The sequence below is a fragment of the Mobula birostris genome, chromosome 30 (assembly GCF_030028105.1).
Source record: "Mobula birostris isolate sMobBir1 chromosome 30, sMobBir1.hap1, whole genome shotgun sequence".
NCBI classification, from domain to species: Eukaryota; Metazoa; Chordata; class Chondrichthyes; order Myliobatiformes; family Myliobatidae; genus Mobula; species Mobula birostris.
In genome coordinates, this window is record NC_092399.1 from 2,901,123 (window position 1) to 2,928,998 (window position 27,876).

Genomic DNA, 27,876 nt, shown 5'->3' on the forward strand with positions numbered 1-27,876 from the left:
CCCTGTTATATGTTTCTCTACCCCTGTGGGCATCCTGGTTTATTTCATTCCAGCAAAATGACTGCACCTTGTCTAGACACAGACTGCTTGAATTCCCAGCCTTAACATCATTGATTTCTGTCCTTCTCTAAGATGTGTCCTACATTCTGCCTGCTGGACCTCACGTGGTCCCAGTAGTTCATGTGCAATATGACTTGGTGCTAATTAATTTGGTAATTGCTCCAGTGAAACACCTTGAGACATTTTCTTGTGTTAATGCTGCCATGTAAATGTAAATCTTTTTCAAAGTATAACCCTGAGATCGATTTTCCTGTGGGCATTCACAGTAAATACAATGGAATCAATGAAAAAATGCACACACCACCAAGATGTTCAAACAGTGTGCAAAAGACAATGAACTGTGCAAATACCAAAAAAGATCATGGATAATAAGCAATAATTATCAAGATCACAAGTTGTAGAGTCCTTAAAAGAAAGTACATAGGTTGGGAAATTAGTTGAGTGATGGGGTGAGTGAAATTATCCTCTCTGGTTCAGGAGCTTGATGGTTGAATAACTGTTCCTGAACCTGGTGGTCTGGGTCCTCAGGTTAGTGTACCACCTTCCTGATGGCAGCAGTGAGAAGAGAGCATGGCCTGGAATGTGAGGGTCTTTGATGATAGATGCTACCTTCCTGCAACAGCACTCCTTGTAGATGTGTTCACTGATGGAGAGAGCTTTACCTATGATGAACGAGGCCATATCCACTGCTTTCTGTAGGATTTTCTGTTCAAGGGCATTGGTGTTTCCAGGCTGTGATGCAGCCAGTCGATATCCCCTCCACCACACATCTACAGAAGTTTGGCGAAGTATGAGATGCCTGCCGAATCTTTGCAAACTGCTAAGAAAATAGAGGTGCAGTCATGCCTTCTTTGTAATGGCAGTTATGTGCTAGCCCCAGGAGAGATCCTGTGAAATGACAACACTGAGCAATTTAAAGTTGCGGATCATCTCCACCTCTGATTCCTCGATGAGGACTGACTCAGAGAGGAGGTTTTCCTCCTCAGTAATTAGCTTCTTGGACTTGCTGACATTCAATAAGAGGTTGTTGTTGTGGCACCATTCAGCCAGATCTTCAGTCTCATTCCTACATGCTGATTCATTGCCACCTTTGATTTGCCCAGCTACTGTGATATCAGCAGCGAACTTAAATATGACTTTGGAGCTGTGCTTAGCCACACAGTCACAAACGTAAAGTGAACTGAGAGGACTCGGCACACAACCTTGTGGAACACCTGTACTGATGGAGATTGTGGAGGAGATGTTGTTTTCAATTCAAAGCATTACAAAGTTACACAGAATATTGTTTTCTTTGTAGGTAAATTTTGCCATGTGCCAGTTTTTTGGATTGTTCGCAGCCCTCCTGTTTCGCCACTACCTCCACCCAAGCAAGACCAGCCATGTCATTAGGCATGTGGTCGTCACCCTTTTGGGTCTTCACTTTGCATTCTTCTGCTTCGGCAGGTAAGTATTCGTGTTAATTTAGTCACTAACCCTGCTCTTTTGTTTCAGATGCAAGTTCATTGAAACCAGGCCCTGGCATTGTGGGTTTCCGTAACAAAGGCAGGAGGTTTACCATGAACGGAAAATGATAATAATATCATTGTCAGGTCAGGCGGCATTAGTGGAGAGAGAAATAGACTTAACAGTTTGATTAAAAGCCTTTCATCAGAACTGGGTAACTGAGACACAAACAGGTTTAATAAGTGGTGTTTGTAAGTAGTTCAACTTGACTTCCCTCGAGCCTGAGGTGAAATTAGGGATAGTATCAATTCCAAAGAAGAAGCATACAAATTAGCCAGAGAAAGTGGCTCACCTGAGGACTGGGAGAAATTCAGAGTTCAGCAGAGGAGGACAAAGGGCTTAATTAGGAAGGGGAAAAAAGATTATGAGAGAAAACTGGCAGGCAACATAAAAATGGACTGTAAAAGCTTTTATAGATATGTAAATAGGAAAAGACTGGTAAAAGCAAATGTAGGTCCCCTGCAGACAGAAACAGGTGAATTGATTATGGGGAGCAAGGACATGGCAGACCAATTGAATAATTACTTTGGTTCTGTCTTCACTAAGGAGGACATAAATAATCTTCCAGAAATAGTAGGGGACAGCGGGTCCAGTGAGATGGAGGAACTGAGCGAAATACATGTTAGTAGGGAAGTGGTGTTAGGTAAATTGAAGGGATTGAAGGCAGATAAATCCCCAGGGCCAGATGGTCTGCATCCCAGGGTGCTTAAGGAAGTAGCCCAAGAAATAGTGGATGCATTAGTGATAATTTTTCAAAACTCGTTAGATTCTGGACTAGTTCCTGAGGATTGGAGGGTGGCTAATGTAACTCCACTTTTTAAAAAAGGAGGGAGAGAGAAACCGGGGAATTATAGACCGGTTAGCTTAACGTCGGTGGTGGGGAAACTGCTGGAGTCAGTTATCAAGGATGTGATAACAGCACATTTGGGAAGCGGTGAAATGATCGGACAAAGTCAGCATGGATTTGTGAAAGGAAAATCATGTCTGACGAATCTCATAGAATTTTTTGAGGATGTAATTAGTAGAGTGGATAGGGGAGAACCAGTGGATGTGGTATATTTGGATTTTCAGAAGGCTTTTGACAAGGTCCCACACAGGAGATTAGTGTGCACACTTAAAGCACACGGTATTGGGGGTAAGGTATTGGTGTGGGTGGAGAGTTGGTTAGCAGATAGGAAGCAAAGAGTGGGAATAAACGGGACCTTTTCAGAATGGCAGGCCGTGACTAGTGGGGTACCGCAAGGCTCAGTGCTGGGACCCCAGTTGTTTACAATATATATTAATGACTTGGATGAGGGAATTAAATGCAGCATCTCCAAGTTTGCAGATGACACGAAGCTGGGTGGCAGTGTTAGCTGTGAGGAGGATGCTAAGAGGATGCAGGGTGACTTGGATAGGTTGGGTGAGTGGGCAAATTCATGGCAGATGCAATTTAATGTGGATAAATGTGAAGTTATCCACTTTGGTGGCAAAAATAGGAAAACAGATTATTATCTGAATGGTGGTCGATTAGGAAAAGGGGAGGTGCAATGAGACCTGGGTGTCATTATACACCAGTCATTGAAAGTGGGCATGCAGGTACAGCAGGCGGTGAAAAAGGCGAATGGTATGCTGGCATTTATAGCGAGAGGATTTGAGTACAGGAGCAGGGAGGTACTACTGCAGTTGTACAAGGCCTTGGTGAGACCACACCTGGAGTATTGTGTGCAGTTTTGGTCCCCTAATCTGAGGAAAGACATCCTTGCCATAGAGGGAGTACAGAGAAGGTTCACCAGATTGATTCCTGGGATGGCAGGACTTTCATATGAAGAAAGACTGGATGAACTGGGCTTGTACTCGTTGGAATTTAGAAGATTGAGGGGGGATCTGATTGAAGCGTATAAGATCCGAAAGGGATTGGACAGGCTAGATGCAGGAAGATTGTCCCCGATGTTGGGGAAGTCCAGAACGAGGGGTCACAGTTTGAGGATAGAGGGGAAGCCTTTTAGGACCGAGATTAGGAAAAACTTCTTCACACAGAGAGTGGTGAATCTGTGGAATTCTCTGCCACAGGAAACAGTTGAGGCCAGTTCATTGGCTATATTTAAGAGGGAGTTAGATATGGCCCTTGTGGCTATGGGGGTTAGGAGGTATGGAGGGAAGGCTGGGGAGGGGTTCTGAGTTGGATGATCAGCCATGATCATAATAAATGGCGGTGCAGGCTCGAAGGGCCGAATGGCCTACTCTTGCACCTATTTTCTATGTTTCTATGTTTCTATGTTTCTATGAAATATTATAGACTGCTGATGCTGGAATGGGGATTCAAACACGCACGTTAGTGGAAGAACATTGGGAGTTCCAAATTCAAAGTAAGTTTATTATCAAAGTTCATATGTGTCACCATATACAGCCCTGAGACTGGTTTTCTTGTGGGAATTCACAGTAAGTACAAGAAACGCAATAGAATCAATGAAATACCACACCCAACTGGTTGGACAAACAATCAATGTGTAGAAGACAACAAACTGTGCAAATGTAAAAGAAAAGAGAAAAGAAAATAAATAAATAAGCAATTAATATCAAGAACATAAGATGAAGAATCCCTGAAAGTGAGTCCGTGGGTTCTGAGAACAGTTCATTGTTGAGGTGAGTGAAGTTATTGCCTTTGGTTCAAGAGCCTGATGGTTGAAGGTTAATAACTGCTACTGAACTTGGTGGTCTGGGTTCTGGGGTACCTGTACCACCTTCCTGATGGCAGTTGTGAGAACAGAACATGGCCTGGATGATGGAGTCTTTGATGTTGGATGCTGCTTCCTTACAACAGCACTCAATGTAGATGTGCTCAGTGGTGGAGAAGGTTGTACCCACGATAGAGGTGACCTTTTGTTGGCTTTTCTGTACAAGGGCATTGGTGTTTCCATACCAGGTCGTGATGTAACCAGTCAATATACTCTCTACCACACAATGATAGAAGTTTGTCAGTTTTTGATGTCATGCTGAATCTTTGCAAACTTATAAGAAAGTAGAGGTGCTGCCTTGCTTTCTCCCTAAGGGTAATAGGGATCAATAGCAATCATTTGTCTTCTGCCATGTCGTATGATGTGGACGATCGTGGTCTCATGACCATGATTGTTCTTGGCAAATTTTTCTGCAGAAGTACTTTGCCATTGCCTTTTTCTGGGCAGTGCCCTTACAAGACAGATGACCCCAGCCATTATGAATACTTTTCAGAGATTGCTTGGCGTCAGTGATTGTATAACCAGGACTTGTGATATGCACCAGTTGTTCATTCAACCATCCACCACCTGCTCCCATGGCTTTACGTGACCCTGATCCGGGGGGCGGGGTGGGGGGGAGGGGACAAGTGCACTAAGCAGGTGTTGCATCTTGCCCAAGGGTGACCCGCAGGCCAGCGGTAGGAAGGGGTTCCTTAAACCTCCTTTGGTAGAGATGTATCTTCACCTTGTCACCCTCAGTGGCAATAAGTCACTAATAGAACAGAGGCCAAGCCTACTCCATGGTCTGACTGGTACTCAAGCTTTTAAGGGAGAATGATACCTCCTCCATATATATGCACATTCATCCCCTGATCTGTGTTGGCTTCTGATAGTTTATTTTTATTACTTTTTTTTACAGATCCTTTCATAGAACAGCACCTGTGCGGGCAAAATACATATATTGATGTTTTGAGTAGAGATTTTTGTATCAGGACTGAAAGGAAAGAGGAAAGATTGCCAGTATTGAACAGTGCGGGGGTGGGGGGAGATGGGACAGAAGCTGGTGGGTGATGGCGGAGGAGAAGAAACTGTTCCAAACTTGGGTGTGAATATTCAGGCTCCTGTACCTCCTACACAATACCTGCAATGAGAATCAGTGTCAGGTTTATTATTGTTGATATGTGTCATGGAACTTATTGTATTGTGACAGCAAATATTAAAAAAATACTAATTATAATAAAAGTAAATAGTGTGAAAGAGCTAGTGTTCTTGGACCATTCAGAAATCTAATGGCAGAGGGGAAGAAGCTGTTCCTGAAACATTGACTGTGGGTCCTCACACTCTGTACCTCCTCCCTGATGGTGGTTGTGAGAAGAGGGCATGCCTCTAATGGTGAGGTTCCTTAGTGATGGATATTGCCGCCTTGATGCACTGCCTCTTCAAGATGTCTTCGATAATGGGGAGGGCTGTGATTATGGAACTGGCTGAGTCTACAATACTCAGTGAACTCTTACAATCCTGTGCATTGGAGCCTCCACACCAGATGTAATTAGTCAGAATGATTCCACCCTGCATCTAAAAAAAATTGCAACAATCTTTGATGACATACCAAATCTCCTCAAACTCCTAATGAAGTATAGTTGTTGGTGTGCCTTCTTCATGATTGCATCAGTGTGCTGGGACCAGGAGAGACCCTGGTGAAGATAGGGTGTCCTCCCTATAAAGAGAGAGATAGAGATTTAAAGTTTGGAAGAGAACTATAAGAGATACGCAGTGAATTCTTCTATGTAGCAAGTTGTTGTGATCTGGTATGCACTGTTGAAAAAGTTGCTGGACACAGATCTGTTAGAAATGATCAAATGGAAATTAAGGAGCAACGGAAGAGTAGTGAGGAAAATGCAGAGGAAGAGAATAATTATATAGTTCTGTCAAAAAGCTGGCATAGTCACATGATAAAATAAACCACCGCATTCTGCATGATTCCAACTCGTTCAATTCATCTACCTGCTTACTACAAATTGTAGTGAATCAAATAGATTCATTTATTGTTGAACAATCTGTCACATCTCTTTGTCCCATTGTTCTTGCAAAAATAGCAAATCCAAGCTGGTTTTTCTGAAAACTCATGACTGCATCCCTGCCAATGTAACCTTCTACCCTTCTCCCTGATACACAGGCTGATGGATAAAGACCAGATAAAAATGTAAGCCAATGTAGGTGTGCCTATCGGCATTTGCATGCACGTAAATGTAAGTATGTGTGTGTACTCGTGTGATTGTCCGTGCATGTATGTTTGGATGTAGGCAGAGGATATGGAAGTGGGTGAAGCAGAGCCAGAGGACAAGCGACTGCTGGGGTGGACCATCGCCAGAAATCAGAGGTGGCTGACATACCAATGGCTGGAATTAGCAGGGCTGAGGGACAGCACAGAGGCACTGCTCATGGCTGCACAAGAATGGGCGCTGAGCACCAGAGCAATAGAAGCAGGGGTCTGTCAGACAAGATCCAAGATGCAGACTGTGCAAGGAATCTGCTAAAACCATCCAGCACATAGTAGCAGGGTGCAAGATGCAGGCAGGGGCAGCATACACAACCAAGTTGCAGGAATTGTGTACAGGAATTGTGCGGAGTATGCATTGGAGAATGACAGAACTAAGATCCTGTGGGCTTCCAAGTACGGACTGATAAGCAGACATAGTAATACCGAACAAGGAACAGAAGAAAGTGACAGTAATAGATGTGGCAATCCTGAATGACAGTAACATCAGGAAGAAAGAATATGAGAAGCTGGAGAAATACCAGGGCTTGAAAGAGCAGATAGAAAGGATGTGGAAGATTAAAGCCAGGGTAATCCTGGTGGTGATAGGAGCACTTGAGATTGTGACACCTGGGAGTGGAAGAATGGCTCCAACAAATCCCGGGAACAACACCTGAGATCTTGGTCCAGAAGAGCACACTACTAGGAACAGCAAGGAAACTGCAGACACCGTCAAGCTCCCAGGCCTCTGGTAGAGGACCCGATATGGAGGGAAAAATACACATAAGGGGTGAGGGGAAAAAATGTGTATTTATATTATGCATATTCATACATGCATTCATTCAGTGGCCACTTTTTTGGGTTCAGGAGTGGAACCCAATGTGGTCTTCTGCTGCTGTAGCCTGTCCACTTCAATATTCAACAATGTTCTTCTGCATATTACTGTTGTAATGCATGGCCATTTGAGTTGCTGTTGCCTTCCTTTCAGCCTAAACCAGTCTGGCCATTCTCCTCTGACCTCAATCACTAACAAGGTGTTTTTGCCAATACCACTACCACTCAGTAGATGCATGAAAATCCCAGCAGATCAGCAGTTTCTGAGATTCTCAAACAACCCCGTCTGGCACCAACAATCATTCTACAGTCAAGGTCATTTAGATCACATTTCTTCCCCATTCCGATGTTTGTTCTGAACAACAACTGAACCTCTTGACCATGCCTGTTATGTTTTTTCTGGGCTGAGTTGCTGCTACGTGATTGGCTGATTAGATATTTACATTAATGAGCTGGTGTACAGGTGTACCTAATAAACTGGCCACTGAGTGAATATGTTTAGATACAGTTATTTTCTGCGTGCGTGTGTGTAATAAAGTCATTAAAGCATCTCATTGAAGTTAATGTCCATTACAGACTCTGAAAATATGGCAAATGTACCATGTGTCCTTTGATCCCTTGTGTCTGATGTGAAAGTGAGTGGAACGTAAATGTATTAACATAAAACTGAGTACAATTTGGGACTTTGGTCTGTTTTTCCATTTTAGAGCTCAATTTGTAACTCTGGAAGAGGATATGGGGTGTTGTTGGAGTTTATATACCAATGCTATTCTCAGAGTTTACAGTAATAAGTCAGATGAGGACAGGTTCACCACAAGGCCATGTGCTTAGCCCCTTGGTCTGCCCGTTTTATACTTACGACTGTGGCTAAGCACAGCTCCAATGTCATATTTAAGTTTGATGAAGACACCGTGTCCGGATCGAAGTTGGTGACGAATCAGCACATAGGAGGGATACTGAAAATCTGGCTGAGAAGTACCACAACAACAACCTCTCACTCAACATCAGGCAGACCAAGGAGCTGATTATTGACTTCAGGAGGAGGAAACTGGAGGTCCATGAGCCAGGCCTCATCAGGGGATCAGAGATGGAGAGGGTCAACTCCTCGGTGTTATCATTTCGGAGGACCTGTCCTGGGCCCTGCATGGGGGCGCAATTACAAAGAAAGCCCAGCAATGCCTCGACTTAGAAGTTTGTGAAGATTCAGCATGAGATCTAAGACATTGACAAACTTCTATGAATGTGTGGTGGACAGCATATTGACTGGTTGCATCATTTTCCTGATATGGAAACACCAATGCCCTTGTATGGAAAATCCTACAGCCTGGTCCATCATGGGTAAAGCCCTCCCTAACACTGAGCACATTTACACAGAGAACTGTCACAGGAAAGCAGCATCCATTATCAAGGACCCACACCACCCAGGCCATGCTCTCAGCTCACTGCGGCCATCATGAAGAAGGTACAGGAGCCTCAAGACACATACCACCAGGCCCAGGAGTGGTTATTACGCCTCAACCATCAGACTCTTGAACTATAGGGTATAACTTCACTCACCCCAATCCTGAACTGTTCCCGCAAACCATGGTCTCTCAAGGACTCTTCATCTTGTGTTCTAGATATTTATTGCTTGTTTATTTATTATTAGTATTATTCTTTTTGTATTTGCACTGTTTGTTGTCTTTTGCATTTTGGTTGTTTGCCCATCCTGTTGGATATGGTCTTTCATTGATTCTATTGTCTTTTTTGTATTTACTAGGTATGCCTACAGAAAATTCATCTAAGGGTTGTAAATGGTGACATGTATGTATTTTGATAATAAATTTACTTTGAACATTTGTACAGGAATTGTTTGCAATTGAATCACCACAAATATTTTTCCAGCCTACTTTTCCAAAGTAATTTGTTTTAATAGCCTACAGTTTGTGTTTTAGTCCTTCCTATGTTGGTTGGGAAAATGAAATTAATGATTTTGGTTGTTTATGCTGATGCAAAAATATTCCAACTACTGACTTTGTTTGTCACACTAATCCTTAGTTTGCACCTTGGAAGGTAGCTACTTACCACATTGTATCTCTGAAGCTTCTTTAAAGAGCGACCTCCTTGGCCTCATTTCCCTATTCTTTCCTCATTTTCCTGCAATTGTCTTAGCCACTACGAAATTTATCCAGTTACCTCTCGAAAATCATCATAATTCTTTCTCCTGACCTCTTTGGCTGATTCATTCCAGATTAGAACACACCACCCTCTAAAGTTTTGTTTCCTTTATCCTCACACTCAGTCACAAGATTCACTGAAAACTGATGTTATTGCTAGATATGTAGATCTTTCTGATTACACCTCCAAGAGGATCACAACCTTGTCGTAGTTTTTGGAGTCTTGCATGCTTCAATGACCCGGAGAGCTATGTTGGCTGGAGTCAGAGCTCTATACTTTAGCTCCTGGTCAGGTCACCTATGCCAAACAGGCCAGAAAATAGAGGACAGATGAAGAGTGGTCCACTGGTTCTCCAGGTTCAGGGGGTTCAACTCAGGACTAACAATCCTGACTGGTCAAACAAAATTGTTACAGAAACAGCAATGAAGAATCCTTCTATATCTTTGTGTGATGGTATGGATAGACAGAGATGGAGGACCTTCATTGCTGCCCGAAATGCCAGCAGAATACAGGCAGCAGGTAAATATATTTTTCATTGGAACACACAACATAGAACATGACAGTGCAGGCCATTCAGTCCATGATGTTGTGCCAATCAATCTAAACCTTCTCTTCCACATAGCCCTCCATTTTTCCATCATCCATGTGTCTATCTAAGAGTTTCTTAAATGTCCCTAATGTGACTGTATCTACCTGCATTCCAAGCACCCACCACTCTGAGTTTCAAAAAAATCCTGACATTCCTCTAATCACCGAAAAATTATGCCCCCTTGTATTAGCCATTTTCATCCACGGAAAAAGTCTCTGGCTGCCCATTTGATCTATACCTCTTATCATCTTGTACAATTCTATAACATCACATGTCATCCTCCCTCGCTCCAAAGACAAAAGCCCTAGCTTGCTCAGCTTATCTTTGTAAGACATGCTTGTTAATCCAGGCAGCATTCCAATAAAACTCCTCTATACCCTCTCTAAAGCTTCCACATCCTTCCTGTAATGAGGTGACCGGAACTGAACACAATACTTCAAGAGTGGTCTAACCAGGGTTTTATAGAGTTGCAACATTATCTCACTGCTCTTGAAATTAATCTCCTGACTAATGAAAGCCAACACACCATTTGCCTTCTCAGCAACCCTATCAGATATGGTCATGGACCCCAAGATCCCTCTGTACCTCCAAAATGCTAAGAATCCTGCCATTAACCCTGTATTTCCCCCTTCAACTTTGACCTTCCAAAGTGAATCAATTCACTCTTATCTGGGTTGAACTCCAACTGATAATTGTTTATTATGTTCTTTGGTTTCAGAAAGAAAAACACCAATTTATCTAGTTCAAGTTATTCTAGTAAAACTTCTCCATTTCTTGTTCTGTACCTTAACACCCCTTCTTACAGAGTGGTGCCCAGAAATGGCCACCTTACTCTAGTTGGGACCTAACCAGCATTTGACATAGGCTTAGCAAATCTTTCTTTTTTCTTTGGATATCTTACCTGTGTAATATGGTATAAGGGATTCTTTACCGTGTTATGCAGGTAGGATGTCCAGAACAGATTCTTGCAGAACACTACTAGTCACAGACATCCAGGTAAAATACCCTCCATCTAACTACCAAGCTGTGCCTTCTGTGGGCAAGCCAATTCTGAATGCACTTCTGAAAGTTTCCCTTTGTCCCCATGCCTCTTGACTGTAGAATCAGAATCAGACTCTGGTTTAATACCACTGGCACGTGTGATGAAATTTGTTGTTTTGTGGCAGCAGTACATTGCAATACATAATAAAATTATAAGTTACAATAAGTCGTATATATTAAAAAAACAAGTAGTGCAAAAAGAGAGGGGAAAATAGAAAATAGTGAGGTTGTGTTCATGGGTCCATTGTTCATTCAGAATCTGATGGTGGACAGGAAGGAGCTGTTCCTGAAACATTGAGTGTGTGCCTTTGGGTTCTTGTACTTCCTCCTTGACAGTAACAATGAGAAAAGGGCATGTCCTGTGTGATGGGGGGGCCCTTAATGATGGATGCCGCCTTTTTGCAACACCACTATTTGAAGGTGTCTTTGATGTAGCGGAGGCTATTGACCGTGATGGAGCAGGCTGTGTTTACAACTTTCTGCGGCTTTTTCTGATCTTCAGCAGTAGCCCCTCCATCCCAGACAGTGATGCACCCTGTCAGAATGCTCTCCACAGTACAACTGTAGAAATTTGCGCGTGTCTTTGATGACATACCAAGCCTCCTCAAACTCCTAATGAAATACAGCTGCTGTGGTAACTTCTTTGCATTTGTATCAATACATTGGGCCTTCCCTCTGCGAGCTGACAATGTTTATGTACCCCTTCCTTTGCTACATCCTCTTTACAGCATTCTCTCCTCCTGTTCACTCTTTTGCAAAAAGACTCATTGAGTAGCTGCACTCTATTCTGATCCAAATGATTCCATTCTTTTGCTCAACAATTAGTCCCACTCTTTATCTTGACTACTGTTTGCCTTTTGTATCTTTAGAGAACAATCTTTGGTACTAGAATCTGATGCAAAGCTCCAGCTCAGGCCTAATCCTGAAGTTTAGAGATGCCTGATGTAATTTAGAGTGCTTGCTCACATCATAACTCAAGGGAGGCATCAGTGCATCATTTCCAAATTCTTAAGAACTATTGTTACGTTGAAAGAAACCTTGGCTGGGAACTTTGTTCCCAATCCACCGACATAATCTCATCGGATGGCATTGTTGGTCCCACAAGTAACTCTTGGGGATTTCCTGATCCTAATTTTCTGTTCCATGAAGTGTATAACACCAGACTCAATGCACTTTACAACACGCTGGAGGAACTCAGCAGGTTGGGCAGCATCCGTGAATCAGATTGACCCCAGCAGATTATTTTGTGTTTTCGATGCACTTCATTTGTTTATCTGTTCTACACTTTTTCAGCAACTGCAACATTCTATTCCACATCTGCTTTTATTATAGCTCTCTCAATGTAATGACCACTATATTAGGTAACTTCTAACTGAATGGCCACTGACTGTATGTAGTCTTTTGTTACTTTCGCCCATCCACTTCAAAGTTCGATGTGTTGTGCATTCAGAGATGCTCTTCTACACATCACTGTTATAACGAGTGGTTGTTTAAGTTACTGTCACCTTCCTGTTAGCTTGAACCAGTATGGACATTCTCTTCTGATCTCTCCCATCACTCACAGGAATTTTTTTGTTTGTTTTTTTGCACATGTCTGTAAATTCTAGAGACTGTTGTGCGTGAAAATCCTGAGATCAGAAGTTTCTGAGATGCTCCCTGTCTGGCACCAACAATCATTCTGTGATCAAAGTCACTAAGATCACATTTCTTCCCCTTTCTGATGTTTGGTCTAAACAATAACTGAACCTCTTGACTATGTCTGCACGCTTTTATGCGTTGAGTTGTTGCCGTATAATTGATTAGATATTTGCATTAACTAGCAGCTGTACAGGTGTACCTAATAAAATGGTCACTGAGTGTATGTATGTCATGATCTGACTGAATGGCTTGGAAATACTCTTCACTGTATCTCGGTACACACCAGTAACATCATGAAGGATTCCACCCACCCTGCTCGTGGACTGTTTGTCCCTCTCCCATCAGGGAGGAGGCTACACAGCATCCACAACAGGACCACCAGACTCAAAATCAGTTACTTTCCCCAAGTGTAAGGCTGATCAACACCTCCACCCACTAACCCCACCACTACTTTGTTACTTCCCATCAGTCACTTTATGTAAAGCCTAGCATCACTTTATTCTCATAGAATCAAACTATGGGTATAAGCTATCTTGTGTATTTATATTTACTGTGTTTTTTTTATTATTGTGTTCTTCACCTTTTGTTTATTTTTGTGCAGCATCAGATCCGGAGTAGCAATTATTTAATTCTTCTTGCACTTGTGTACGGGAAATGACACTAAACAATCTTGAATCTTGAATCATGTATGAATAACAGCCCAATGTTTTTGACTCCAACATGTTTTGGGGATTCCCTCAATCCAAATATACTTGGTTTGTGTTAATACCCAATCTGCTCAGTGAAGACTAACAGTTACTAAACTGTGGTTTAGGAGCTTCAATGTTAAACCATGAGATACAGGAGCAGGGTAAGGCCATTTGGTCCATCGAGTCTGCTCCGCCATTTCATCATGGCTGAGCCGATTTTTCTCTCACCCCAGTCTCCTGCCTTCTCCCCATAATCCTTCATGCCCCGACTAATCAAGAATCTATCAACCTTTGCCTTAAATATACATGAAGACTTGTCCTCCACAGCTGCCTATGGCAAAGAATTCCATATTGTTAGGTGGTTATGGATCAAAACTCCATTGCAGGGACTTGAGCACAGACCAGGCTAACAACGCAGACATTCAGAGTTGCTTGTCATTTTGATGAGAAATTAAAACAAGTTATTACCCCTCGCCACATTAGGCTCTTGAAGCAGAGGGGACAACTTCACTCAACCTCACACACCCCATCACTGACTTGTTCCCACAACCTATGGACTCACTTTCAAGGACTCTTCATCTCATGTTCTCGAAACTTGTTGTTTCTTTATTATTGTTTTTATTTTTTCTCAGCATAGGCTGGTAAAACCTGAGCTACGCGCACAGACAAGCACACTCATTTCTCAATTGAAAGGAACCCTTGGACTATTCTAGAGGTGTTTAGTATTGTGGCTTTCTGGAGATTTACATAAATATTGCTGTATAGCCCTAATGGTCTAATGCTATTGCGTAGTAACTTTGGGTTGATACCAGTTGTGGATATTACTGTTAGGACATGTTCATGTTCCATAGTCTTTCAATTTCCTTTTTTAATTCAATGTAATTCTGGTGTTTTTACTTATTGATTTCTGCATGTTATATGCTTTTGGAATGGCTATATCTATTAAGTTGTTCTCCCTTGTTTATCCTGTAATTTTATATCCGGATGGTTAATATGGATTTCACTATCTGTAATAATGGATCAGTTGTAATATAATTTGTAGGACTCTGACTCTAAAATTGGATCAGGCTTGTATTTAGAATAAGGTATGGACTCTTTTATGAATTGGTACTTTAAAGCAAGATTTTGGTGAATGACGGTTGTGACTAGATTTTGCCTGTGTAAGTAATTAGATTGAGTTGAACTGCTGCAGGATCCTCTACTGTGCTGAATTGTTTCTGGTTTCTCTTGGCATTTTCTGCATTTGTTATCCTGAGTTTGTTGTCTTTTATGATGTACTTTTGATATTTTTTGTGTAAACCACATGGTGATGTATTGCCACAAGGAAATCCTCAGTTTCTGGGAAGAGGTCTCCAACTCTGAGCCAGGCATTCAAAGCTTCCTTGTCATCATCTAGTCTGCTCAGATTGTGGGGATATCTTCCATGGAAGGTCATGCTCTTCCATTGGTTGACCTTTTCTTCTGTAAAAATGTCTTCAAGGGTACATAGTGTTTTCTAAAATTTATCATTTCCGTTCTTATTTTTCATTGTAAGTTCTCTAGATCTGTTTCGGACCAAGATATAATGCCAAAAGAGTACGTCAATATGGGAATAATGACAATGTTTATTCTCTTTGTTATTTTACTGTTGAGCTCTGTTTGGCAGAGTTTTTTTAAAACCGTGAAATAAATTCTGTCAAAGGTTTTTCCTTTATTGCATTATGAACTATCTTCTTTGCTTGTTGATATCCCAGGCACTTATATGATTCATATTCATCTGTCAGTTGTATTGTTTGGTTTTGTGTTCAATTAGCTCTATTTCACCTTTCTTTATGTGTAATGTTCTGCATTTATCCAGTCCAAAGTTCATGTCCTTATCTTTTGAAAATAGTTCTACTATTTAATTTAATTGCTTTAGCTTTATTGACGAAAGAGCATATAATTTCAAATCATCCAAGTATAGAAGGTGTGTCAATGTATAATTTGTTTGGTAGTCTCTGATTTGATGTCCTATTTTTGTCCAAATCAGTAAATTAGAGAGCAGGTTTAAAGCTAGACAAAACTATAGTGAACTTAGTGAGTCGCCTTGGAAAATGCCTCAATTTACTTTGATCACTGTGGTTGTTTCTATATATATATATATTATTTTTCTCTTTGCACAGTTTGTTGTCCTGTACACATTAATTGTTTGTTCTGTTGGGAGGCAGTCTTTCATTGAGCCTACAGTGCTTTTGTATTTATGGTGAATGCCCGCAAGAAAATGAATTTCATGATTCCTTGTTATCCTAGTTAAAACTTGTTTCTCAAATAATATTGCTAAATCTGAGATTTTATATTACAAGCCATTGGGGCTTGCTGTATGCAAAATGCCGTGGTGTATAACAGTGAAAGAATTTCAAAGGTACTTCATCGGATGTAAATTGTTAAGGTCTGTGGTGAGGAAGGCAACTGCAATATTAGTATTCTTTTCAAGAGGATTAGAATATAAGAGCAAGGATGCAATGTTGAAACTTTATAAAGCACTGGTGAGGCCTCATGTGGAGTATTGGGAGCAGTTTTGGGCTCCTTATCTTAGAAGGGATGTGCTGACACTGCAGAGGGTTCAAAGGAGGTTCACAAAAATGATTCCAGGATTGAATGGCTTGTCATGTAAAGAGTGTTTAATGGCACTGTTTTCATTAGAAATCAGAAGAATGAGGGGTGACCTCCATGAAATCTATCGAATGGTGAAAGGCCTTGATAGAGTGGATGTGGAGAGGATGTTTCTTATGGTGGGAGAGTCTAACCCAGAGGACACAGCCTCAGAATGGAGGGTCGTCCACTTAGAATGGAGATGAAATGGCAGAGCAGACTGATGGGCCAAGTGGCCAAATTCTGCTCATATAACTCATCTCAAGGTTATAGAAAGTGCAATCAAGTGCTTGTTTGCTTTCTATTGTGCAAGTCTCTCCTGTCTCCCTACACAGCTGTGCTCAAGCCATAAAGTTAAAGACTTTGATTTGAAAATAACTGCAGTAGAGGTTGGGGTTAACATCTCATTGGAGCTTGTTGCAAAATGCTAGCGGTTTCACACTGAACTGCTGGTACTTATGCTCAAATGGGTCAGGAAGACCAAAAACTTGAGCTAGGGAATGTTCCTGTTGAACTTGTGCCAGGCTTGAACTGGCATAACAAACCCATTCATTTGAAAAGAATTTCTACAAGGCAGAAGCGGAATTACATGGTAATTCACTTTTTTTTTTGAATTGCTTCACTTTGTGCTACTGGATTTATTTACCCAAGTACAAAGGTACTTCGTATCCTTCTATTTTAAAGAAAAAATTTAATTGTTTGATTTTTTTTAAATAATCTTGGAAGGCTTCTAAATGCTGGGGACATTCTGAGACTTTTAAAGCTTTTGCCAGCTGTCAAAGCTCTCTCTGTCTCTATGTGGATGGGTTTATTCAGCCTGGCCCATCTGAACCAGTGACACGAGGTAAGACCCTGCTGTGACACTGGGCCTTGCCATTTAGCAATAGATGAGGACTTGCCAGCAAATCAGCAACAAATCTGGAAAATGTAAGTGTGTGCTTTATCCAGATGTCAACGTCAAGCAAAGCCTGCCTGCCCCTGGCAACATTACTGACTTTAATGTTGAATGGAAGAAAAACGAAAATGAAAATTTAGTTTGAAGTCACGAAATTTGCGACCAAAGGGCAGTGATTTGTATTGTGAATCTTTGATGTCCTGTATGGTCTTTTCTGAAAATCTCTCATTAACGTTTCTTTGGTATATTTAGATGCAATTATACCACATCAAATTAGCCCCCTTGAGTCTATGTAGATTATTGAGCAGCCATTTGCGTTAGTCCAATACTTAATTCTGTTTGTTCTCCTCACATCCATTTCAGTCCTCCATTAACCTGCACAATAGGAGCAATTGACAGTAGCGAATTACCTTACTCACCTGTACGACTTTGGACGCCCCCGAGGGAAACCTGCGGTCACGGGGGAAAATGCACTAATTTCAAACGCTGATCGTCAGGATCGACCTCTAGCTGCTGAAGCAGGGAGGCAACAGTGCATCTAGTGCACTGCTCTGCTGTCATTTCTGTTCATCTGACTTGATAATCCATGCAAGAAAGCAATTTGACAAGCTTAAACTGTTAGGTGCAAAATAATTACTATTGCTTTATCATGACTGTCAAATTCCATTTGAATAAAATTATGTGAGAGTATTCTGACATATACCTCTTTAATCTGTCTTCCCCTCCTTTCCAGTACTGAATAAGGGTCTCAGATCAAAATGTTGACTGTTTATTCATTTCCATAGATGCTGCCTGACCTGCTGAATTCCACCAACATATTGTGTCTGTTGCTATGACATACATACGCTTGTTTATACCACTTTGGTTAAAAATATCATTGCTGAGACATATTTCTAAATACAGCCTTGTAGCATAACTGTAGTGCTTATTTAAAAACAATTAGCTGACATTATTTATGAGTGAACTATAATTACTGACAGCTTCATATTTTTTGAAAGTAAGCTCAAGCAGTTATTCAAAGTTCTAAGTAAATTTATTATTAAAGTACATGTATATCACCACATACAACCCTGAGATTAGTTTTCTTGTGGACAAACTCCGTACATCCAGAATAGAATCAACATCATCATGATCATTATGTGTTGTGTAGTATGACATGATTGTTCTTGGCAAAAATTTCTACAGAAGTGGTTTGATATTATCTTGTTCTGGGCAGTGTCTTTACAAGATGGGTGACCCCAGCCATTATCAATAGTCTACAGAACCAGGACTTGTGATATGCACCGCCTACTGATATGACCATCCATCACCTGCTCCCATGAATTCACGTGACCTTGAGTGCGGGGCAAAGCAGGTGCTACACCTTGCCCAAAGGTGATCTGCAGGCTAGTGGAAGGAAGGAGCACCTTACATCTCCTTTGGTAGAGACGTATCACCATCCCGCCACCCATCATAATAGAACAATAGCGATAATAGAATCAATGAAAGATATTTATTAGATCCGTATCAAGAATTAGACCAGCACTCAGCAGAAACAATGCTCAATTGTGCTGTAATAATATCACCTCAACTGGTAACGAAACGTTTGCGACCTAACCCACCAGGCTCGGCCAACAAACCTAGAAACAAGATTCATATGATTAGTGACCTTTCATTCCTGATCTTTACCATTCCATATCAACGTCAGCATGACACGCAACTTTTCTCTCTTCAAATGATGCCGCACACTTCCTTGTTCCAAAATAATTGGCCTTGGGACGCTCTGGAGATGGGAAGGATGCAGTATGACCTGTTTTTTTCATATGGTTCATCGACGCCCATTGTCAGAGTGTAGGGACAAAGTCATAGGCTGTGCCGTTACGCCTTTTATGAAATTCACTTGCTCCGGATTACCCCTTCATCAAACCCTCCCTTGCCTTCTTGTGAAACCAGCCTCCAGGTTTGTTCTCCTCATTTTCAGGAACAAGAAACTAATTAAGGGGTTCCCAATCTGGGGTCCACAGACACCTTGCTTAATGGCATTGGTCCATGGTTGAGAACCCCTGAAGACGTCTAGGTGCCCCTGAGAGCAAAAATCTGAGGGAAAATTCATTGGGGCTTTTAAAGGAAACTTTTTCTCCTCATCTTTTTGTACAGCTTCTTTATAATGAAATATCTGCTAAAAATTAGAAAAGATTTTCTTTGGAGGTGGTTGGTGGAAGTGTTGGTTGGCAGCTACAGATCATTAGCTGAAACTTCCAGAAATACACCTGGACATCGTCAGCTCCCAGAGGTATATCTGGGCAGCATTGGCTCCCAGCAGAGAATAAAGATCCACTGTTATTTTTGCTGTCCAGTCTCTTTTCAATGGGCTGTGTATTTACTCAACAACAATCAATACCTCTAATTGAATCCTCCAGAGAGTCTTCTTAAAAGAATAAAGACAGGAAGTTGACTAATATTTCAAGAACCACTCCTTAATTTTTCTGTTATTCCAAGACAATAATAGCATTGTAGCCAGATGTTTTTCCCTTGGGAACACTGCCTTATGTATTATGATTTAATAACAAGTTAAGCAGTACATTATAAAAGATTCTGCAGATGCTGGCAGTTGCTCCAGCTTTTTGTGTGTATTGACCTATACGTTGTTTTCTTGATGAAGAGAACAGCTTAGTATAATCTTCATGATGTTGTTCTCTTTTACTAGGATGAGGCACTTTGATGAGCCATTTTCACAATGCCATCCAACATGTGACATGAAGTCAACTTGGTTGTCAGGTGTCAGGGATGACTCATTGGGTTGAATTCTCAGCTGAGTCAGAAGTTCATTACAGTCCTACTTCAGAGATTGAGGCTAATAGTCTCATAACAATATTGAGGGAGAGTTGCACAGCTGGATATACTATAATCTCAGATCAAAAATAAAATGGAGACCTTGTCTGATTAATCATATGGATGAAAATAAGTGATTTTTGAAGTTGCTGGTAACTTGCCCAATGTGTATACTCAGTCTACAACACTCAAACAGATGAAGTAGTCTTGCTGTTTGTGGGAGTTTGCTAAATGCACATTGACTGATGGGTTAACAATATTAAAACAATGTCTGCTCTTCAAAGGTTCCTCATTGGCTGTTTAAACAAAAAGCCCTGAGCTCTCCAGAAATTACAAAAGATGTCATAGAGATATTAATTCTATTTTTTAAGCTCTGTTAGAAGATTCTATGTGGATTAGCAGATTTGGCGCTGATAGAGTCAGCCACCATCTGGTTATTTTTAGATAACAGAGTGATATCATTGTTAATGTGAATCAGAGGCACATCCCTTTGAGTGTTTTTTTTCTCTGACCAGCTCTTTTGGCAGCTTCTCTTATTGAGGTTTCAGCCGAATCAAAAAGCCAATAGGGGACTGAGCAAACTATCCCATTGAGTGGAAGCCCCAGAGATAAGGTGTGGCAGCCATGCTGAGGAACTACCAAAAGAAAAGGATAAACCCAGACAGAAGGAACATTCCCAGACTGATCATGTGTTACATCTTACAGAAGGCAGAAACATCGCAACTAGCAAAATAGGATAAGGATCCTTACTTAGTGCCTTTGACATGGTATAATATTCTTAGATAGTTCACAGCTGTGTTATTGAACAAAACTGGTTATCAAATCACATAAGGAGATGAATGGAAAGATGACCAGAAACTTGCAAAAACAATTGTCAGAACAAATCATGACCTGGACTGTTTCTCATGTCTGTCTGTGGAGTTTGTCGTCTTTTACACATTGATTATTTGTCAGTCTTTGTGTGTAGTTTTTCATTGATTCTACTGCATTACATTGTTTTACTGTGTATGCCCACAGAAAAATGGATCTCGGGGTAGTATACGCTGACATATATGTACTTTGAGAATAAATTTACCTTCTATTGATGCTACCCAAGACTGCTAAGCATTTCCAGCATTTTCTGATTTGATAAAAATTTCACATTTCTTCTCTCTGCAGTGTTTGTTTTAATTCGTCAGCTTGCTGAAAGAATTAAATTTGACTGAGTGGCTACTTTATTAGATACACCTCTTTAAGGCAAATATCTAATCAGCCAATCATGTGGCAGCAACTCACTGCATAAAAGCATGCAGATGTGGTCAAGAGGTTCAGTTGCTGTTCAGACCAAACATCAGAATGGGGAGGAATTCTGTTGAAGCTGGCGGGAGGATGACAGTAACTCAAATAACCATGTGTTACAACAGTGGCGTGCAGAAGAGCATCTCTGAATGCACACTACGTTGAAGCTTGAAGTGGATGGGCTACAGCAGCAGAAGACCATGAATAAAGTGGGCACGGAGTAGGAAGAGAATTGGAGAAACTTTAAAGAGGGAGTTTCTGAATTCAGGGCCTAGGTGGCGGAGAGTCACCAGTAAGAGAGAGATGCAGACATCCCACCTGTCCTGGAAGTTCCAGGAGTCTCCCGCATATTTATAGCGGCTCCCTGATGCCCGGAAATTATATACAATATCCCGGAAATTGATTTTTTTGAGAGGGAGAGCGAGGATCCTGATTAGTCTCTCTTCATGCTAAGTAGACCTATCAGTTTTCTCTGTGGGCGGGCTTTACAGTTGACCTCAAAAATAATGACAGTGTTGCTCGCTGCACTGTTTGCAACAGTGACTTTTCTATTGCCCATGGTGAGTTAAAATGTAAAAGATATGTGAGGTGAGTTTAACAGGTGTCATTCGTTCATTAGCATAGAATATAGACTAGTACGGCACATTACAGGCCCTTTGGCCCACAATGTTGTGCCGGCCCTCAAACCCTGCCTCTCATATAAGCCCCCACCTTAAATTCCTCCGTATACCTGTCTAGTAGTCTCTTAAACTTCACTAGTGTATCTGCCTCCACCACTGACTCAGGCAGTGCATTCCACGCCCCAACCACTCTCTGAGTAAAAAAAACCTTCCTCTAATATCCCCCTTGAACTTCCCACCCCTTACCTTAAAGCCATGTCCTCTTGTATTGAGCAGTGGTGCCCTGGGGAAGAGGCGCTGGCTGTCCACTCTATCTATTTCTCTTATTATCTTGTACACCTCTATCATGTCTCCTCTCATCCTCCTCCTCTCCAAAGAGTAAAGCCCTAGCTCACTTAATCTCTGATCATAATGCATACTCTGTAAACCAGGCAGCATCCTGGTTAGCATAGCTAACGTTATTTAAACGAGCTAGCTAGCTGCTAAGGAGCTACCCTATTGATGTCCTACATGATGAGGCCAAACTCCCTGTAGGCTTGCTTAAAGTTGTAATAGAATAAACATGATAATATAATATAATATAGTATATGTACATATTTTAATGTCACATTTTCTGCATATACCCAACTTGGTTTACAGATTAGACAAAATCATTAAACAAAGTATTACGTACACCGTTGGAGGTCGACTGGGGGTGGGGAGGGGGGGAGGATATGGGGTTGCGGGGGGGGCGGGGTGCTACCTCCCTGAAATGAGTTTTTGCAGGGTGGAATGTCTGGAGATGAAAACTGGGTGAGTCACAAGAGGCCAAATCAAAAGGAATACAGCAATTGTGTAGGGTTGTAAAGTAGGAGGAAGTTACAGAGATGGGGATAGTTTAACAGGCAAGGATGTGCTTCTGAAACTAATTGCTCACAGGAGGGTGCTGTGAAAAGCTGTAGGATAATGAATGCTCTGTTTTAATGATTCTGGGTCAACGATTAGCTTTGGCTTGGACTCTCCAGTGATCTCTGCTGCACTTCAAAGTAGCCTCAGTGGGAAATTCCCAAATAAGCAGAAAGGACTTCACGGCTCAGCCAAAAGCCAGTTTCTCTGCTAAAGCAGTGTGCCCTCAGCATTCCTTTCATGTTACTGTCCTGCATCAGAGTAGGGTTTCAGCCCACTGTCCTCTGACTGACAAGAAGTGGGTATTCACAGAGTTACAGATGGTATCTGTTATGTTTGGTAACTTCAGATAAAATCTAATTTAAGGGCCAAGAGAAGCTTGCATCATAGCATCATGACGTATGCAATTCGCTTATTTTATGTGTAACCTGTAATGAATTACTTAAGCAAAAGAATGTTTAATCAGCAGTGTATTTATAGACAATAGATGCAGGAGTAGGCCATTCAACCCTTCAAGCCAGCACCGCCATTCACTGTGACCATGGCTGATCATCCACAATCAGTAGCCCGTTCCTGCCTTCTCCCCATATCCCTTAACTCCGCTATCATTAAGAGCTCTATCTAACTCCTTCTTGAAAGCATCCAGAGAATTGGCCTCCACTGCCTTCTGAGGCAGAGCATTCCACAGGTCCACAACCACCTGGATGAAAAAGTTTTTCCTCAACTCCATTCTAAATAGCCTACCCCTTATTCTCAAACTGTGGCCTCTGGTTCTGGACTCCCCCAACATGGGGAATATGTTTCCTGCCTCTAGCGTGTCCAATCCCTTAGTAATCTTATATGTTTCAATCAGATCTCCTCTCATCCTTCTAAATTCCAGTGTATACAAGCCCAGTCGCTCCAATCTTTCAACATATGACAGTCCCGCCATCCCAGGAATTAACCTTGTGAACCTCCGCTGCACTCCCTCAGTAGCAAGAATGTCCTTCCTCAAATTTGGAGACCAAAACTGTACACAATACTCCAGGTGTGGTCTCACCAGAGCCCTGTACAACTGCAGAGGGACCTCTTTGCTCCTATACTCAACTCCCATTGTTACAAAGGCCAACATGCCATTAGCTTTCTTCACTGCTTGCTGTACCTGCATGCTTACTTTCAGTGACTAATGAACAAGGACACCTAGATCTCATTGTACTTCCCCTTTTCCTAACTTGACACCATTCAGATAGTAATCAGCCTTCCTGTTCTTGCCACCAAAGTGGATAACCTCACATTTATCCACATTAAACTGCATCTGCCATGCATCTGCCCACTCACCCAACCTGTTCAGGTCATCCTGCATTATCATTACATCTTCTGCACATTTCACACTGCCACCCAGCTTTGTGTCATCTGCAAATTTGCTAATGTTACTTTTAATCCCTTCATCTAAATTGTTAATGTATATTATAAATAGCTGCGGTCCCAGCACAGAGCCTTGCGGTACCCCACTAGTCACTGCCTGCCATTCTGAAAGGGACCCATTAATCTCTACTCTTTGTTTCCTGTCTGCCAACTAATTTTCTATCCATGACAGTGCCCTACCCCCTATAGCATGTGCTCTAATTTTGCCCACTAATCTCCTATGTGGGACCTTATCAAAGGCTTTCTGAAAGTCCAGGTACACTACATCCACGAGCTCTCCCTTGTCCATTTTCATAGTTACATCCTCAAAAAATTCCAGAAGATTAGTCAAGCATGATTCCCCCTTTGTAAATCCATGCTGACTTGGACCGATCCTGTTACTGCTCTCCAAATGTGCCGCTATTTAATCTTTTATAATTGACTCCAGCATCTTCCCCACCAATGATGTCAGGATAACTGGTCTATAATTCCCTGTTTTCTTTCTCCTTCCTTTCTTAAAAAGTGGGATAACATTAGCTACCCTTCAGTCCTCAGGAACTGATGCTGAATCTATATAACATTGGAAAATGATTACCAATGTGTCCACGATTTCTACAGCCACCTCCTTTAAGTACCCTGGGGTGCAAACCATCAGGCCCTGGGGATTTATCAGCCTTCAGTCCCATCAGTTTACCCAACACCATTTTCTGCCTAATGTGAATTTTCTTCAGTTCCTCCGTTACCCTAGGTCCTCTGGCCACTATTACATCTGGGAGATTGTTTGTGTCTTCCCTCGTGAAGACAGATCCAAAGTACCTGTTCAACTTGTCTGCTATTTCCTTGTTCCCCATAATAAATTCACCCGTTTCTGTCTTCAAGGACCCAGCTATGGTCTTAACTAATTTTTTCCTCTTCACATACCTAAAGAAGGTTTTACTATCCTCCGTTATATTCTTGGCTAGTTTACCTTAGTATCGCACCTTTTCTCTCTGTATTGCCTTTTTAGTTATCCTCTGTTGCTCTTTAAAAGTTTCCCAATCCTCTGGCTTCCCACTCATCTTTGCTATGTTAAACTTCTCTTTCATTTTTATACTGTCGTTGACTTCCCTTGTCAGCCACGGTCGCCCCTTACTGCCCTTAGAATCTTTTTCTTCCTCTTTGGAATGAACTGATCCTGCACCTTCTGTATTATTCCCAGAAATACCTGCTATTGCTGTTCCACTGTCATCCCTGCTAGGGTATCCTTCCAGTCAACTTTGGCCAGCTCCTCTCTCATGGCTCCATAGTCCCCTTTGTTCAACTGTAATACTGACACTTCTGATCTTCCCTTCTCCCTCTCAAATTGTAGATTAAAACTTATCATATTATGGTCACTACCTCCTAATGGCTCCTTTACCTCAAGTTTTCCCTTATCAAATCTGGTTCATTACACAACACTAAATCCAGAATTGCCTTCTCTCTAGTAGGCTCCAGTACAAGCTGTTCTAAGGATCCATCTTGGAGGGACTCCACAAACTCCCTTTCTTGGGGTCCAGTACCAACCTGATTCCTCCAGTCTACCTGCATGTTGAAATCCCCCATAACAACTGTAGCATTACCTTTGCGACATGCCAATTTTAACTCTTGATTCAACTTGCACCCTATATCCAGGCTACTGTTGGGGACCTGTAGATAACTCCCGTTAGGGTCCTTTTGCCCTTACGATTTCACACAGTATATAAATTTACAAGATTACTCAAACATTACTGAAATATTAAATACACAACAGTACCTACACTCAGTGGCCACTTTATTAGGTACACCTAATTAGCTAAAGAAAGCTTTTAGAACATTGACCTTCATAAATCAAAGTATTGAGTACAGGGGATGGGATGTTCTGTTGAAGTTATATAAAACTTTGGTGAGCCCTAATTTATATATTGTGTGCTATTTTGGTCACCCACCTGTAGAGGAAATTTACAAGGATGTTGCTGGGTCTGGAAGACCTGAGTTATAAGGAACGATTGAATAGGTTTGGACTTTATTCCTTGGAAAGTAGAAGATTCACTTTGTATACTTTATACTTTACTGTCGCCAAACAATTGATACTCGAGCATACAATCATCACAGCAATATTTGATTCTGCTCTTCATGCTCCCTGGAGTACAAATCAATAATAAATATTAAAAATTAAAATTATAAATCATAATAGAAAATAGAAAAGGAAAAGTAAGGTAGTGTAAATAAACCGAGAGGCAGGTCCGGATATTTGGAGGGTAAGGCCCAGATCTTAGAGGAGATTAGACAGAGGTGTACAAAACTGAGGGGTATAGAGAGTGTAAATGCAAGTAGGCTTTTTCCACTACAACCAGAGGTCATGGGTTATGGGGGAAAGGTTTAAGGGGTATATTATTAATTTTATTGATCTTTTTATCGAGATATAGCACAGAACAGGCCCTTACGGCCCTTTGAGCCATGCCGCCCAGCAATTAACCCTAGCCTAATCATGGGGCAATTTACAATGACCAATTAACCTACCAACCGGTACCTCTTTGTACTGTGGGAGGAGACCCACGAGGTAATGGGGTGAATGTACAAACGGCTTACAGGCAGTGGAGGGAATTGAACCTGGGTTGCTAACCATTTGCGCCACCAGGCTACTACCTCACAACCATGCTCACTTTGTCTTCTATGCTCTTGCTCTTTCATTGATCCTGTTTACAGCTTCTGTTCTGTAGATTTGCTGAGTATGATAATTAATTTTTCTTTGAACTTCAGTCAGAGGGCCGTGAGAGTGTGAAATGGGCTGCCAGCAGAAGTGGTGCATGTGAGCTTAATTTTGACATTTAGGAAAAGTTTGGATAGGTACATGGATGGTAGGGGGTAAGGAGGGGTATGGCCTGGTGCAGTTCAATGGGAGTAGGCATTTTAAATGGTCAGCACAGACTTGATGGGCCGAAGGGTATGTTTCTGTACTGTATTTTTCTATGACTTTGACCATACACTTACTCATTAATGCAAATATCTAATCAACCAATCATGCAGCTGAACAACTCAATGCATGAAAGCAGACTTGGTCATGAGGTTCAGTTGTTGTTCAGACCAAACAACAGAATGGGGAAGAAATGTGATCTAAGTGACTGACTGTGGAGTGAGTGGTGCCAGATGGGATGGTTTGAGTATCTCAGGAACAGCTGATCTCCTGGGATTTTCACACACAATGGTCTCTAGACTTTATAGAGATTAGTGAGGAAAAAGAATCCTCCGAGCAGCAGATCAGTGGGTGAAAACAACTTGTTAATGAGAGAGGTCAGAGGAGAATGGCCAGACTGGTTCAAGCTGACAGGAAGGCAACAGTAACTCAAATAACCACGTGCTACAATAGTGGTGTGCAGAAGAGCATCTCTGAAAGCACAACACGTTGAAGCTTGAAGCTGATGGGCTACAGCAGCAGAAGACCATGAATGTACAGTCAGCAGCCACTTTAAGTGCAGGAGGTAACTAATAATGTGGCCCACTGTGTGTAGATTAACGGTGCAATAAGCTGCAGAGGTTGAATTGTCTCACATTCCAGCCTACCCGAGTAAGACTGCCTGAACAGTGAAGAGCAAATTACGTCCTCATCTTCATCTACCCCTCTTACCTCACCTTCATCTACCCCTCTTACCTCACCTTCATCTACCCCTCTTACCTCACCTTCATCTACCCCTCTTACCTCACCTCTGATGCTTGACCAAAACCAATTTTTGAAACTGGTTTTAAGATAAACTCAAGGCTCTTTATTAACATTTGGGAGAGGTATAGAGCCTGCTTTTAGAAGCCAATGGATGCCTGAAAATACTCCAGCGTATCTGTATTTCCACAATGCAATACAATTTCTACCTCCCCAAGAGCTAACAAATGATTTTGTTTCCTTGTTTTTTTTTTAAAGAGTACAACACGATAACAAGG

The 27,876-nt window shown here is 41.6% G+C and overlaps 1 protein-coding gene across 1 annotated transcript in view; it reads left to right on the forward strand.

Annotated features, from left to right (window-relative positions):
- The window catches only part of LOC140190536 (lysophospholipid acyltransferase 2-like), a 91,235-nt gene that overhangs the window by 5,372 nt on the left and 57,987 nt on the right, over positions 1-27,876 (forward strand). The window contains exon 2 of the mRNA XM_072247192.1: positions 1,358-1,503. Within this exon, the coding sequence (XP_072103293.1) occupies positions 1,358-1,503 (146 nt within the window). The remainder of the gene's footprint in view (positions 1-1,357; positions 1,504-27,876) is intronic.